General features: G+C 41.8%; 1 protein-coding gene and 1 pseudogene across 1 annotated transcript; one reads left to right on the top strand and one right to left on the bottom strand.

The window, feature by feature from the left end:
- Positions 1-862: 862 nt before the first annotated feature.
- LOC127683617 (TD and POZ domain-containing protein 2-like) lies at positions 863-1,944 on the bottom strand (annotated as a pseudogene).
- Positions 1,945-15,349: 13,405 nt separating this feature from the next.
- Positions 15,350-16,393, top strand: LOC127682441 (TD and POZ domain-containing protein 2-like; the record flags this gene model as incomplete). Its single annotated transcript, XM_052178809.1, has 1 exon — positions 15,350-16,393. A coding segment is annotated over exon 1 (1,044 nt), but the record flags the coding sequence as incomplete, so codon positions are not given.
- Positions 16,394-17,642: the final 1,249 nt, after the last annotated feature.

Below are 17,642 nucleotides of genomic sequence, written 5' to 3' on the forward strand. Positions count from 1 at the left end.
ACACTTCTCTCCCAGGAGGAATAGACTTCCTCCACATTAGTCTACACTTCTCAGTCACCATAAGAGCATGATGATGGAGCTTTTGGCTAATGCAGATGCCAAGAAAAAAGACAAAGTGTTTGTAATACTGGTAAGATAGTCTCCACAAATATCCACAGCTGAGCAGGGCTGATTGGACTATATGTGACTTCTCTGAACATAAACATCTCTGGAATCCACATACTGATTTCAAATATTTTATTCATATTATATTTTATTGGGTTACGATTTTGTCTACAGAGCTGTTTGTGGCCATGAAGAACAGAGATGGGCCTCAGATCCTCTGGATGACCAGTTACAGGTGGTTGAAAACTCTCCTGGGTATGCTGGGAACTGAACCACAGTTCTCTGACAGAGCAGTAATTCCTTTGGCAGCTGAGTTCCCACAAACTGAGCCTTAAAAAAGTCTTCATTGTCATTTAAGTCTTAGATAAATAAATATTCATGTTTGATTTCTCCCTTTCTTTGGGCCCTGGTCATTTGTTCTGTTTAGATCAGTACATACAGTTTTCCCCAATGAAATTCCTTTGGGCTGTGCTCATGGTCAGCACCTAACTTGAATCCCAGTTTCCATCATGTCAGACAAAAACAAACAGGAACATCAACAGGGCAGATATCATCTAGATTGTCTGAGACTCCTGTTCTGCCATTCACACCTGAAATTTTAACATAGCAGAGCTGTTTGAAATCCTGAGCCACCATGCTGCTTTCATGCAGATGCAGTGTAAATGCTCCAGCAATACTGTACTCTAACCAGAAGTCATTGGTAACTACATTGGGTGCTGCCATTGGAAGACAGGAGTTGGTCATATCTGACCAGCTCCTAAAATCTCTTTATGCCTTTGAGTGAGGGTTCGAAGAAAATACTCTGTGCAGAATCCAGGAAGTGGAAGGCTTCAGCTGCCAAGTAGGGATGAGACTCCAACATTTCCTTCTACCCCAAGGTCTCACAGACTTCATAGGAATGAAGTGCAATGAAATCCAGGGCCTGAGTCTTCAGTCACTGTGTGCTGTGGAGATCGGCCACGATGAGAGTGTCTACAGCTTTCTCCACAAACAGGATCCTGAAGAGGGCATCCTCACACATGACCTTCAAGTCCTCCAGGCCATACTTGTCAGCTGCTGCCAGCACACCAGTGGCCATGGAGTTGCTGTTGAGGTGTGGTGTTTTTCCCCTGAGTAGATGAAGCACATCATCTGGAAGACCTGAGGTTCCAGGTCATGGATCTCAACGAGGTTCTTTAGGCTCTCCTGCATTTCATGTTCAAACATGGCTCTGAAAACTGGAGAGCGAGCTGCTAGGATGGCCTTGTGAGCCCTGAATACATGGCCACATACCAATAGGGAACAGTCTGTGAAGAGAGATTTCTCCCACAGCTTTGCTAGGTCATCTGTCAACATCTATCTTGAATCCTTGATTACAGGTGTCATCTTCTGTCCAGGCATGCTAAAGATGGCTTCTACTAGGCTCATGTTGCAGCAGAGGCTGAGCTGGTCTTCAGCGACAAGCCATTGCTGATGGGAGAGGAAGAAACCTCGAAGGATGTACTTTTTGAATCCCCGGTCTTCATATTGCTGAAAGCTTACGACATTGGAGTTTTTCATACTTTGACATTTCTCTCCTTGAGAATTTGTGATCCAGAATTTGAACTTTGCCCAAACTGGGCTCTCTGGACAGCTGAGCAACCCCAGGTAAACTGACAGGTAATCTTTGCTTTCTTCATCAACCCCATTTGTGTTCACTGTCAAACACCATGCCACTTCCTCATTGGCCTCTAATGAGAACACTAGGCTTGAAATCCTTTTCTGAATTCCCCCCCGTGCAAAATGAGAAGTTGCTAATGGTCCCCTCATAGCAGATTTTTTAATGCTGATCTGTGTGGAGGCCCGGCCCTTTGCCTCCATGTCCCCTGACGTTTCTGCTGGAGGTAGTTTGAAGGTTAATGTTGACCTGAAAAGAACACCAGAAGTTATTTACTCTTCATTCTTTTGAACACAATTATAGGTACACTTTACATTTTAGTTTCAATTTTTCTGTCGCGTCCACCTTCGCCAGCAAAGAGGACGCAACACCAAGGAGTTTCTTCCTTTAATGGTTTATTCAGGAAACCTTGAATTAAGCTTATTTCTTCTTTTGGCGGCCCCGGGCTCTCTCCCAGCCTGACCCTATGAAGCCTAGATAGCCTCATCTGCCCAGGGAGATAACCAGCCGTTTTCTCATAGGTGAACTCAGTGAGTTCTTCATTACCATGTAAGTGAGATAAGGAATACAGCACACTGCACATGTATTCAAGTGATTTACTACCAGGGAGCTGCATGTGGCCAGCACCATCTTGTAACAGAGAAGAACAAAGGGTGGCTCACTACATATCACCCTTTTTTGTTTTAATAGAAGCCGTCCCAGGTCAGGGCTAATCGGGTCACTGGCATCCTACTGTCCAATGACCCCTGACTTATGTCATCTCTGCCATGACTTAGTCTTACCCATCAAAGGGTTACCCTATCGCCCACCGAGCCCCATGTCTCAGGTTGATCCAAGCGCTGAGAATTTGCCTGTCATTGAGTACCATTGGATTCCAGACAGTATAGTATGTACAGTGTACCCTGGAGAGTAGGCTTCTAAGATTTTAGAGAGGCCAGCCACACAGAGACGTCTTCCTGAGCGTCTATAGCTGCAAGAGCCTGATAAACTATGGCTCTATGAGCTACATGATCTCGTCTAATACGGCAGAAGCACCAAAGGCAGACAAAGGCTGCTAAGCACATAAGGGTGGCTATAGCTAACAATCCAGCCCACTCTTTGATCCAAGAAAAGACACTGGAGATCCACGAGGTCAGGTCCTCCACGGTGATTGGCTTCAGTCTTGTGGCATTAAGCGAAGCTATCTGAAATACAAGCTGTTTGGTTAATAATTCTCCCTCAAGAGACCAATTTCCTTTAAGGAATTCACTTATATTGTACTGACTTTCTTTTAGAACTGTCATATTTACCTGAAGGGGAGTAATACACAATCCTGGGGTATGTTTAACGCAAGATACCTGCACCATTGTTACAAGTGCATCAATTTCTTCTTGTAGAATATCTACTCTCTGATTCAAAAGTCGTATTCCAGCTTCTAAATGGGAATTATATTGATTTGGGGTCTGTAAGGCTCGTGCAGACCACTCAACTATACTATTCACTACCTCTGCAGTCTGCACTTGAGACGCCATGGCTACTGCAGCAGTAGCAGCGGCTGCTGCAGATATAGTAATGGCTGTAATAATGGCAACAGTAATACCAAAATCTCTCTTGAAATGGAACAATTGTCCTATAGGAAAAGTGTCTGCGTCTTCTATAACTGGAATGGGCACAAACATGGGTAGGTGAACTACCAAGGCAGTATCGTTGCCGCCATCCCAACATTCTGATAGATAGCATTGTGTATGGGTACTGTTACAATCTAGGCGATCACTAGACACATCGGTACTAATAAGGAAGAAAAAGGGTGGTTTGACGCAAACCGGGGCAGAAGAATAATTCATGTTTTGCAAAAGTGAGTTTATGGTTATATTAAGAAGTCTGACTGCCCTTCTGTTAACGTTCCTAACAGCAAATATATTATAAAGAAAAAATTCTCCCTTAATGCGAGCAAGAGGAGTTAGTGGGGTAAAAGCATTTTGATAATTTGACAAGATCCCATCATACCATGGCCATGCATTCTGTGCTCCTGTTTGTTCCTCCTTTTTTATTATTAAACACGCTATCAGGTAAGAGTATATAAGGCTGTCAGCCAGGCCTGGGGGAACTGTCCAGCTTTAATAGCTGTGAGTGCCTGTACTATCATTGTGGCCTGTCTCTGTTGGACAAACCTATCCTACAGATACACCACAGGCAAGCAAATGCTATTAAAATCATGAGAACAGCAAGGACTCTAAGTCCCGCCCACTCCTTCAGATGATACACCACTGAGCTGATCCATGATGACAGTCCTTCAGCCAAAGACACATCCACTGGAGTGGAATTCATGGATATGATAGCCATATGGAGTTGGTCCATCAGGGTGTCAAATTCACCAATGCAATTTCCTAAAAGATACTTAGACATTTGTTTAGACAAATTCGCAGCTCTTTTAAAATTTTCATACTAAATGTTGGTAATGCATAAACTAGAATATTTCCACTGACATCCCAATTGGGCTAGCTGCCACAGGTCTCAATTTGTTCTTGTACTAAATCAATTCTTTGGTTTATTACCATTAAGCCTCCTTTCAGTTGACCATAAAGGCTCACTTGCACATCAATTGCATGAGCAACGCTAGATGACAGATTACTCAGAGCATGAGCCCTTTGGCAAATTGTAAAAGGATTAAAAGCATAATCCATAAGTCGATCATGGTCAGCTCTGCTAACTGAGCTGAGCCCATGTGTTTCCACAGCCACCTGTTGATTATAAACAAGATATCTAGCTCTTCCTTCAAAAAAGCCATTCATGAAAATGATGTCCCAAGATGAATCATAGTTATGTGCACATATATTGATTTTTTAAATTAGAAATATGAGTATCAACCATCCTCAGAAGCTAATTAAGTCCTTTAGAATCAACATCATAATGTGCTACATCAAGAACAAATCTTTATAATTTGATGTATACAAAAATGTAAAATTGTTTTTTAAGCCATTACCTTTTTGATGATACGAATAATAAGTGTGCTTATATATCTGAATGTTTCTATATACCCTCTTTGGGATACACACTTTATGTGTCCTGTCCCAAAGGGTCCTGTCTAGGCACCTTTTTAAAGATTAAATTATAGATAAGTATATTGTAGCTGTCTTCAGACACACCAGAAGAGGGCAAATGCTATGCCGTCCTTAGGGGTGTGACCATAGCCAATTCCCCTTTTTGTTTTATTAAGTGTTCTTTTAAGGTGTAGTGGGCATGCTCTATAATGCCCTGACCTTGGGGATTATGAGGAAGGCCATGATTTAACTATATATTTATTTGTTTGTAGAAAGACTGGAACGACTGAGCAGTATAAGATGGACCATTATCTGTTTTAACTAACAAGGCTGCCCCCAGGCAGCCCATGCTTCAAGGCAATGTCCAATCATATTGCGAGCCTTCTCTCCACTCATGGCAGTAGCATGAATAATGCCAGAGCATATATCCACAGAGACATGAACATACTTTAAGGTTCTAAACTTAAGATATATGAGTCACATCTATCTGTCATAATTTTAGGGGCAATAGGCCCTTTGGATTAACTCCTAGACGCGGGGGATGGTGAAAAAATATACATTGTTGGCACTCCAGCACGATCTGTCATGCATCTGCATGGGAAAGATGGAATTTTTGTTGTAATGTCCTAGCTGAAACATGAAATTGTTGATGAAATTTCCATGCAGCTTCCAGGGATGAGGCCAGGAGGGCATATTCCATTCTGGTGCATCGATCAACAAGGTCATTGCCCTTATTCAGCGGGCCTGGCAGACCAGAATGGGCTCTAATATGTTGTATAAAAATTTTTGAATCTCTGGACCAGATAATTTTCTGTAATTCCTTCATAAGATGACTTACTGTACTAGTAGGTTTTATGGAGCCAGCTACTTCTAATATCTTAACAGCATTTACCACATAAGATGAATCCGAAAGTAAATTAAATGGAAAGGAACATTTTTTGAAAACTTCTAACACAATTTGTAACTCAACCACCTGTGGGGAGCCAGGCTGATATTGGCACAAAACGGGCTTATTGTGCTCGATCATATAAGCTCCACAGCCTGTTTTAGATCCGTCTGTAAATATATTGGGGGCACCCGGCAAGGGTGCTTGTGCAGTTACTTTTGGAAACACCACAGGATGCTCCTTAAAAAATGAAAGCAAAGGATGTCTGGGAAAATGATTATCTATTAATCTATCAAAACAGCAGCGCAATATGGCCCAGTCATCAATTTTCCCACACAAAACCTGCACCTGAGAAGCAGTATAGGAAACGATCAGTGATGTAAGATTCTTCCCAAAAAATCTGTAGACATTGTTGTATCCCCAGAAGGACCAATTTAGCAATTGCAGTAGAGTAATGATCAATAGGTTTTGTTGGTGAGGCTATAGGATGTACCCACAACAGGGGACATTCCTGCCAAAGCAGGCCTGTAGGCTGCAAAAAGGTAGACAAAATATATAAAGCAATTTTCTCTCTTTCTTTGTAGTGAAACAATATTGCGTCTTGTAACCCTTGTTCTATTCTTTTGAGGGCTACTCTAGCCTCCTGTGTTAATATTTGGGGTGAATCCAAGGCCGAATTTTAATGCCTTTATAATTTCTATATAGCCTTATTAATGTTTTATGGATCTAAGTTTAAAACTTTATTTTGAACCACATCTGTATGAATCTGTTAAAAACGTTCTTTTGGCCATAACTCTCTAGGTGAAGATAAGGCCAGCCTTATACCCATCAATCTTGCAAGGAGCAGCCTGTAACCAGACCCCACTGTATGAAGGTCAAATAACAAAAGTAAGCTGTAATATCAAAGCATAGCTGCAATTTTTTGAAAGCAAAACCCAGTTTAAATAATCTTTTCTCCTTAAAATAATAGCAAACACATTATTTTCATATTGCAAAGTTTGTCTATCAGCTTGTGTGTTTGATTGTATGACAATGTAACTTATTGAAGAGACATTACTTTAAGTCTTATATTTTATAAGTCTGAGTTCTAGGATAAGAATCACATAAAACGTTATGTCAATTTAGAAATACCTTAGAGACCTGTATTTCTTGACTTCTGTCATGCCACATGTTGCTTAAGATAGCTTTAACCCTAAATTGTTAGTTTTAAACTTACCTTTTGTTACCATCATTATATTTTTTAAATCATGTCCAATAACTTATGAGTCAATACTCTATAGTCAAGGCATGTAAAACATTTATACCTTTAAGATCAATTAGAAATAAAGATGAAGCAATTACACAAATCTCATTAATTTAAACCAAATACATATATATTTTTCTAGCTGTAATTTTAGGGGAATAAAACACCTTGAACCCAACCATCACCATGGTAGAAATTTTTCCAGGAGAATTAACCATTAAGTTTGAGGCTGTTGGCCTCTTAAAAGTAGCTTTTTTCTCCAGCTATGTTTAACTCATAGTTAAGAATGTGAAGCACCTTTAATCATCTTCTGTGTAAATTATAGACTGGCATGACTGCCAGTAGATAATACCTTTTTTTTTAACCATTTTATTTTTTTCTTTTTAACACATAACATAAACACAACAATCATTCAGCACTCAAACAATAGACAACATGAATTGACACACATATAGACAAGTTTGGTGCACCAAAGGTAGGCAACAGACAGAAATGGAACTTGATGTCCCAAAAAGATCCAAATACCTTAACCAGAACTAAGAATATCTCCATTAGGATTCAGAGAGAAAATAGGACATCTCCCATTTTCTTCTGTTTCTTGGAGAGTTTTGAAATTAGCTTTTAACCATTATTATTATTATTACTATTATTATTAGTAGTAGTATAATTATTATTATACTATTTGATACCATGTCCTGTACATGGAAAAACTGCTTTTTTTGAAACCTGCTTTTTCTCTTGTTTAAGAGTTAACTCCTTGTCTTCTTTTTCTTCTGGGAGTTCTGCCAGGGAAGGAAGGAAAGAAATAGTGCCAACCATTGATAGTTATTGTATAGTGTCTTGCTTTTTTAATCCATATTAAGTTTATAAAAAGAGAAAAAGTTTTAAAAAATGTGAGACACGGTATATTGGCCATGACCATGTAGAGAGAGGTGGGGGGGGGGGGTAGAGGAGAGCCCAGGAATTTCTTTGTCTGGCTGTTTTAACTGTCTCTGACTTATAAAGAATAAATTTTCCTCCAGAAAATTTAGCTCGTGTAGGATTCAGCCTTCCGCGGAAGATTTAAAGTACCTTTTAAATTTTCCTTTTAAATCTCATAGATCCTGTAAGAAGGCTATTAAAGCAAGCTCTTTTTCCGTGCGGAACCCTGGAATGTTTTCACCCAGTGAGAGGTTTTGCTCGGGACTGCCCCTAGAGTTCTGGGCAAAAGGAAAGCCCACAAAGTGCGGGAGGGGAAGGGGGGAAGGGTGCGTTGTAGAAATGCCTTTCTGGTAAGGAGGCAGGGCTGGCATAGGGGAGTGGCACTCTGCTGCCTTGGCCGGAATTTGCTTTTTGTCTTTGAATGTCTTTTTTCTCTTTAGTACCTGGGCCTCTAACTTGCTCATGAGAGCCTGAATTTCATCTTCGCTGTGGGAATCTTCAGATTCTGTTTGTTCTAAGTCCCTGGGGCTAGGATACAGAGACCCTCTCCTATCTCCTTTTTCACTTTCAGCTTTTTCTGACCTTTCTTCCTTTATCATTTCCAAAGCATTTCGGCCATTCTCAAGGGCCCTGTAACATCTGTGATCTTCTAGACAGCTCCTCACCAATTTCCAAACGGGCTTCACCCCCGGTTTCAGGGTGCCCTGTTCCCAAGAGAAATCCAAGTCCTTGCCTAATTTATCCCAGCAGGGTACCTTAAGGTTCCCTGAGACTGCAAACCAAGGAGCTACTGTATCACATTCATTCAGGAATCTCTCCAGGGTGGATTTCTTAAGTTTTAAGTTTTTAGAAAATAATAGCTCTTGCAGAGCCAGAAAAATTGGATGAGACTGGGAAGTCCCCATCCTAAATAAATTTCTATTATCACTGCTATCACGTAATTAGAGGCAGAATCTAAACTGCTTCTAATTGACCAGGCAGAGTAACAAGGTGCCTGTCCTTTAAAAACAGGCATGAGAACTTCTTACTTAAAATTCCCATGGTTCTTAACCATGGAGTTCACTGTTAGTTGATTACTATGCAAATCCTCTATCCTTTTGTTCCACCTCAAACTCCCCCCGCCCCCGCCTTAATTTGTAGGGCAGGGCGAACTAACCACACTTTCCTCCATTTGTCCATTTGTACTACAGACCTGAGACTCCCGTGGCCTCTATTACCGATTAATTTTTCTTTTATAATTTAAAACTTGCCCCAAATACCGGGAACTTCATAGCCACTTAATACCGAGAGCTGCCTTGTCCCATACATTACTGGGATCTTTATAGCCTCTTAATACCGAGAGCTGTCTTGTCCCATAACCGGGATCTTTATACCTCCCATATTCCAGGAATTTTTAATTTAATTAACCCCCAACTACTGGGTACTCACCAGCGCACTGAAAACCCCCGACCAATAAAGGTTCTGAAGACTCCAGACAGTACGGGCCACCAATAATGTCGCGTCCACCTTCACCAGCAAAGAGTACACAACACCAAGGAGTTTCTTCCTTTAATGGTTTATGCAGGAAACCTTGAATTAAGCTTATTTCTTCTTTTGGCGGCCCAGGGCTCTCTCCCAGCCTGACCTTATAAAGCCTAGATAGCCTCATCTGCCAAGGGAGATAACCAGCTGTTTTCTCATAGGTGAACTCAGTGAGTTCTTCATTAGCATCTAAGTGAGATGAGGAATACAGCACACTGCGCATGTATTCAAGTGACTTACTACCAGGGAGCAGCATGTGGCCAGTGCCATCTTGTAACAGAGAAGAACAAAGGGTGGCTCACTACATTTCCCCTAAGTTCTCTCTCTCTCTCTCTCTCTCTCTCTCTCTCTCTCTCTCTCTCTCTCTCTCTCTTTCTCTCTCTCCCTCCCTTGCTCCCTCCTTCTCCCTCCTTCCTTCTCTCTCCCTCTCTCTTCTTCTCTTTCCCACCTCTCTCTCTCTCTCTCTCTCTCTCTCTCTCTCTCTCTCTCTCTCTCTCTCCCTCCCTCCCCACTGGACTTCCGTGTGTGTGTATGTGTATGAGTTTAGTGACTCTTAGGTCAGTGGTCACTAATTTGGACTATTCTATCCACCTCTGGATAGTAAAGTCTGTAAAACTTTATATATTCTCATCTCAAGTGTGTTTTATTTTCAGGGTCATATAGAGAATGAATGACTTTATATAAATAGTCAGAAGATATATGAGAATAACATACAGGCTGAGGTCTAGCTAATATAACAATGACTACAGTCAGTATTATTGTGCAAGGTGTGAAGTCTCAGGTGTTCTTCAGTATATACTGAAATTCTTAAGAAGAAGGGTCTAATGCCAGTGAAGGAATGGGCTAGCTATTGAGATGAGAGCAGGAAGCCAAAGAAAAAAGCTTCCTTCTTCTTTATGCTCATTGTGGGCCTCCAGTAGAAGGGGTGGCCTAGTTAAGGGAGTGTCTTCTAGTCTGACGATCTGGATTAAACATATCTGTTTTTCTGCCTCAAGACTCAGATTAAATTTATCTGTTTTTTGACCAGAAGAATCTGTATCAGAACTGGATCTATATACTTCAACTTAAAAAAATTTAGCTGGGGACTGGTGGAACATGCCTTTAATCCCAGCACTTGGGAGGCAGAGGCAGGCAAATTTCTGAGTTCAAGGCCACCCTGGACTAAAAAGTGAGTTCCAGGACAGGCAGGGCTACACAGAGAAACCCTGTCTTGAAAAAAACCAAAAAAAAAAAAAAAAAAAGGAAAAGTCATGCCTTCCACTTTAGTATGTCCACAATTAGTGCAGAGTAGAAGAATAACCATCACCAATATACTTTGCTTACTAGGGACAATCTTGCATAAATAAAGAGATCATGTAAATCTCTGCACAGATACTATTTACCCATGCACTGGTCTTACAAATGCTACCATAAACATGATCAGGGAAGGGGTGCTTTCCGTAACTGCTCAGGAGTCTGAGTGTTCACAAAATGTAAGGCATGTGGAAGAGCTCCTGTATGGTGGGCAGGATCAGAGCCCCAAACCTCTGAAGATGGCTCTATACTTTCCTGTGTGTTACTCCATTTACACTTTGTACTTCCCCTCAGGGTCTTCAGGGACCCCTTACCTCCTTCCTCTGAAACTATCTGTTTTAGGCATCTCCTACATTCTTCTGATTTTTCCTTGACTGCCAACAGACTTTTTGATGGGTCTGGAGTCTGTTGCTTCTGTCCACTTATCATTTTTCTCTTTTGTAGTCCTCTTTTATTAAATACTCTCTCTGCCACTATCACTAAATCTCTCAAACACCTTTCCCTAACCTCTAGACCCTCTGCATGTTTTTTTAAATATGCTGCCTAATAAATAAAAGCTAGATCAACAGCTGTCTTTGCTTCTGCTTTCTGTGGGGGTGTGTTTTAATTACAAATTCCACATTATTCATTGATACAATTTAGCTAACAAGAATAGTTATCCAGCATCAAAAACTTGAACACCAAAAACTAAGACTAGAGAATACAGATATTCCTGATGTATGGTCAGATTTTTGAAATTCAGACACCATTTTTAAAAATCTGTTCAAATTAATATCCTGGCACCTAGCATTAGTTTCCAAGATGCCTCTCAACAAAACCTGAGCCTAGCATCACTCTCTAAGGCAATCTCTGATAAGACCAGCATCTTCAATTGGCACCCTCAACAAGACCAGGTTATTCCAACAACACACCTGCAACCCCAGATTACAAAACCACCACCTGCCTAATGACCATCAATGCTGAGGGGAACAGAAGTTAAGTTTATGTTAGCCAGGTGGTGGTGGAGCATGCCTTTAACCACAGCACTTGTGAGAAGGAGACAAGCAGATTTCTGAGTTCGAGGCCAGCCTGGTCTACAAACTGAGTTCCAGGACATCCAGGACTACACAGAGAAACCCTGTCTGGAGGAACAGGGAGAGAGAAGAAGGCTTATGGGGCTTGCAGGGAGTGGGGACCCAGAAAAGGGGAAATCATTTGAAATGTAAATAAAGAATACATCGAATAAAAAAAAGAAAGAAAAAAATAAGTGCCCAAAAGATCAACTCTGAAGCTAAAGTCAGAGGTGTCCTTCTGAAAATGATATTCAAGAGACAGAGGCAGAAGAACCTAAACTGAAGTGGTACCCTAGGATACACACTAGGGCTGTTCTGGGAAAATAAGTTTATTTTAATTGATGTCATTCTTCATAACTAAGTTAATATCTAAAACAAACACAAAAACATTAAATGAAAAAAAATGACACAGGTTGAGCTATTATTAAAAAAAAAACAGTTGAGCTATCTGTACCATGGAGCTGGGGATGCTCCACAGCCATCTGTGCACAGGTCCCACCAGAAGAGAGCTGGGCTCCCAGGAGTGCTGGCACAGGCTTACAGGCACACAGGAAGTACAAGCTCCAGGTAGGAACACAGAAACAACAGAACCATGTAACACCAAAAATAACAAGATGGTGAAAGTCAAGCCCAAGAACCCTACCAACAAAAACCAAGGCTACTTAGCATCATCAGAAGCCAGTTCTCCCAGCACAGCAAGTTCTGGATAACCAAATATACCACAGATCAAGATTTGAATTTAAAATCACATTGCATGATGCTGATAGAGGACTTCAAGACCAACTCACTGATAAGTGGATATTAGCCTAGAAGCTCAGAATACCCAAAATACAATTCAAAGACCACATGAAGCTCAAGAAGAAAGAAGACCAAAGTGTTGCTACATTGATTCTTCTTAGAAGGGGTACAAAATACCCATGGGAAGAAATACAAAGTGTGGAGCAGAGAGTAAAAGAATGGATATCCATAGACTTCCCCACCTGTGGCGGGGGCATCCCATATGCAGTTAACAAACCCAGACACTATTGTGGATGCCAATAAGTGCTTGCTGACAGGAGCCAGATATAACTCTCTTCTGAGATGCTTTGCCAGTGCCTGACAAATACAGAGGGGGATGCACACACATCCCAACATTGAAATGAGCAAAGGGTTTCAATGGAGGAACTAGCTAAAGGACCCAAGGTGTTGAAAGTGTTTGCAACCCCATAGGATGAACAAAAATACGAACCAACCAGTAATCCCAGAGTTCTCAGGGACTTAAGCACAAATGAGAGAGTACACATGGAAGAAACGATGACTCCAGACACATGGGTAACAGAGGATAGCCTGAACAGACATCAATGAGAGGAGAGACCCTTGGACCCTTGAAGGCTCATTGCCTCAGGGTACCCCTACCAGGTCAGGGAAGCTGGAGTGGGTGGGTTAGTGAGCAGATGGAGGGGATGGGATAGAGGTTTTCGGAGGGGCATTGAGCAAAAAGGACATTTGAAATGTAAATAAAGAAGATATTTAAGTAAAATTGAAAAAAAAATAATGGCAAAAAAGCCAGAACACAAAACCTGGGCTCACTCACTCTGCTGCAATCCACGCTGGAAGCCAATGTTTTGACATGGTTCACCTGACAATCTACTCCATCTACCAGCTTCTGGAGGTCATGGAGGAGCCACTCCTATGATGTTTCAGAAAGCAGAATCCTTGAACCAGAACATTGATTACTGGCAGTGAAAATTTGCATGTAATGCTGTTTGGGCAGAACACACACACACAGACACACATACGCTACTAATGCTATGTTTTCCATGCAGACAGGAGGCTAGCATGGCTGTCCTCTCAGAGGCTCTACCAACAGCTAACTGAAATGCAGTTACAGCTAAGCATTGGATTGTAGTAGGGGAACCCTATGGATGAGTTAGGCAAAGGATTAAAGGAACTAAAGGAGATGGCAACTCTAAAAAAATGACCAGTATCACCTAATCTGGACTTTCAGGGGCCACCAGAGACTAAGCCACCAACCAGTGAGCATACATGAACTTGTCTGATGCCCCAAGCACAAATGAAGTACAGGCATACCTTGTCTGGCCTCAGTGGAAGAGGATGTGCCTAATCCTATAGAGACTTAATGCCCCAGGGAGGGGGAATGCATGGGGAGCACCCTCTCAGAGGCAAAGGAGATGGGGGAGGGCTGAAAAACTGTGAGGGGAGCACTGCAGTGAGGCAGAATTTCAGATGAAAATTAATAAAATAAAAATTGAAAAAAGGAGAATCCAGCCAGGCAGTGGTGCCACACACCTTTAATCCTAGCATTTGGGAGGCAGAGACAGGCAGATTTCAGAGTTTGAGGCCAGCCTGGTCTACAAAGTGAGATCCAGGACAGCCAGGGCTACACAGAGAAACCCTATCTCAAAAAACCAGATAAACACACACACACACACAGAGAGAGAGAGAGAGAGAGAGACAGAGACAGAGACAGAGACAGAGACAGAGACAGAGAGACAGAGAGACAGACAGAGAGACAGAGAGACAGAGAGAAACAGAAAGAGAAGCATTTAGGATATTCCAGAACCATTGTTCTAATTGGCTCTGAAGAAGGATTTCCTCTGAGGGAAGTACAAGACTACCACCGACCAAATTGGGAGGAGTGATCACAAGGTCTGTGCTTCTGATTGGAATAACACACAGGAAAGAAGAAAGCCATCTTCAGAGTTTTGGGGCTCTGATTCCTGACCACCATACAGGAGCTCTTCTACATGCCCTCCATTTGGTGAACACTCAGACTCTTGACCAGTTAAGGAAAACATCCCTTCCCTGATCAGGTTTATGGCAGAAATCAGTGTAAAAACCAGCACAGGAGTAAATAATAGCTTTGCAGATATTGACATGATACCTTCATTTATGGAAGTCTGAAGTCTCAGTAAGCAAAGTACCGTGGTGATGGCTCTTCTTGTCTAGACTACCTGTGGACTCATGTAACATATAAAATGGAGGGCTCATCTTTTAATAGCTTGTTTTGCTTAAATTGAAATAGATAGATCCAGTTCAAACACAGATTCTTAGGGTTGAAAATCACACACCTTTAATCTGAGTCTTCAGGCAGTAAAACAAACACCTTTAATCCAGAAGCTGAGACTTGAAGACACACCCTTAATAGGGTCACGCCTTCTATTGGAGGCCTATATAAGCATATGAAGAAGGAGACTTTGTGTCTTTGCCTGCCTGCTCTCATCTTACTAGCAAGCCCATTTCTTCACTGGCATTAGACTCTACTTCAGAATACCAGCATATACTGAAGAAAACCTGAGACTTCAAACCTCGTGGACTAAGTAAGTACTGACTGTAGTCATTGTTATATTAGTTGAATTTATATTGTTCTCATATATCCTCTTTCTATTTATATAAAGGAATTAATTCTGTATGTTCAATAAACACACACAGATATATACTCAGAGAGAGAGAGAAAGAGAGAGAGAAGACAGAGAGGGGGGAAGAGAGACACAGAGAACCAGAGACAGTTACACAGAGACAGAGAGAAAAACAGCAGAGAGAAAAAATTTAGGAGAAATCTAAACTAAAATCTAAAGAGTATATATAATTGTATGTATCAGGATGAAGAATCAATAAATGCTAGTTCTTCTTTTCAGATCAATGTTAACCTCCAAACTACCGCCAACAGAAATGTCAGGGGACATGGAAGCCAAGGGCTCCACACAGATCAGTGTAAAAAACATCTGCTATGAGTGGACCATTAGCAACTTCTCATTTTGCATGGATGGAATTCAGAAAGAGATTAGAAGCCCAGAGTTCTCATTAGACGACAATGAGGAAGTGGCATGGTGTTTGAAAGTATACCCAAATGGAGTTGATGAAGAAAGCAAAGATTACCTGTCAGTTGACCTGGGATTGCTCAGCTGTCCCGTGTGCCCAGTTTGGGCAAAGTTTGAGTTCTGGATCATAAATTCCCAAGGAGAGAAATGTCAAAGTAGGAAGAACCCCAGTGTTGTAAGCTTTTGGCAATACCAACACAGGGGATTCAAAGAGTTCATCCTTCGAGATTTCCTCCTCTCCCATCAGCATTTACTTCTCCCTGAAGACCAGCTCACCATCTGCTGCAAGGTGAGCATAGCGGGAGCCATCTTCAGCATGCCTGGACAGAACATGACACCTGCAATCAAGGATCCAAGGCATGTGTTGGCAGATGACCTAGGGAAGCTTTGGGAGAATTCCATCTTCACAGACTGCTCCCTATTGGTAGGTGGCCATGAATTCAGGGCTCACAAGGCCATCCTAGCAGCTCGCTCTCAAGTTTTCAGAGCCATGTTTGAACATGAAATGCAGGAGAGACTAAAAAACCTCGTTGAGATTCATGACTTGGATCCCCAAGTCTTCCAGGAGATGATGGGCTTCATCTACACATGGAAGGCACCAAACCTCAAGAGCTACTCCATGGCCTCTGGTCTGCTGGCAGCTGCTGACAGGTATGGCCTGGAGGGCTTGAAGGCCATGTGTGAGGATGCCCTCTGCAGGATCCTCTCTGTGGAGAATGCTGCAAACACTCTCATCCTGGCTGACCTCCACAGCACACAGTGGCTGAAGACTCAGGCCCTGGATTTCATCACAGATTTTGCCTATGAGGTCTCTAAGACCTCAGGGTGGAAGTCATTGGTGGAGTCACATCCCCCCTTGGTGGCTGAAGCCTTCTGCTCCCTGGCTTCTGCACAGTGTCCTTCTTTGGAGCCATGATTTAAATGCCTAAAGTGATCTCAGAAGATGGACAGCTGTGACCTGCACCTCTTTTACAACAGCAACAACCAGCTTTTTTACCAATGACTTCTGCTTAGACAATGGTATTGAGGGAGCATTTGCACTTTATCAGGGGAATGGCAGCATGGTGGCTCAGGATTTAAAACACCTGCAATATATTATACATACTGAAATGGAAGGTGTGCAATAGGCAGCACTGCAGTCTGGGACACTCTACATGACATCTATGATGTTAATGTTCCTGTTTGAATTTGTCTGATTTTTGGAAACTGAGATTCAATTTAGAGTGGGCCCTAGGCAGAGAACAACTGTGTTTCTTTGGAGAAACACTTCTGCCTTGGACTGAACAGAAGAGATGACTGTGGCCATTGGCAAGGAGAAATCAACCATGATTGCTTCCTCATCAGAGAAGGAAAGACAATGAAGAGTTTCTGTTTAAACATTCAATGTTCAGGGAACTCGGCTGCAAAAGCAATTACTGCTCTCTCAGAGAACTCTAGCTAAGTTCGCAGCACACATATGAGAGTTTTCCACAACCTGAAACTGGTGAATCAGAGGATCTGAGGCCCTCCTCTTGTCTCCATGGCCACAAAGAACTCTGTAGACAAAACCTTAACCAAATAAAATACAAGATGAAAAAAACTTTTGAAATCAGTCTGTGGTTTCCAGAGATGTTTATTTCAGAGAAGTAACATGTAGTCCAAGCAGCCTAGCTCAGCTGTGGATGTTTGAACAGAGCCCTCACTCTCTTACCAATATTAGAAACCCTTGGTCTTTTTCCTTGGAATTTAATGTTGGAAAATGAGAACTCCACCCTCATGCTCTATTTTTTGTTTTTCATGTACTTCTTCAATTTTACCAGAAAATATGACTCCACTTTCAATCAACATAGAAATATTTTTTATTCAAAATATTTTTTATTTACATTTCAAATGATTTCCTCTTCTCTAGCCCCCCACTCCCTGAAAGTCCCATAAGCCCCCTTCTCTCCCCCTGTCCTCCCACCCACCCCTTCCCACTTTCCCGGTCTGGATTTGCCAAATAGTGCTTCATTGAGTCTTTCCAGACCAAGGGGCCACTCCTCCTTTATTCTTGTACCTCATTTGATGTGTGGATTATGTTTTGGGTATTCCAATTTTCTAGGTTAATATCCACTTATTAGTGAGTGCATACCATGATTCACCTTTTGAGTCTGGGTTACCTCACT

Source organism: Apodemus sylvaticus, chromosome 4, assembly GCF_947179515.1.
Source record: "Apodemus sylvaticus chromosome 4, mApoSyl1.1, whole genome shotgun sequence".
Taxonomy (NCBI): Eukaryota; Metazoa; Chordata; class Mammalia; order Rodentia; family Muridae; genus Apodemus; species Apodemus sylvaticus.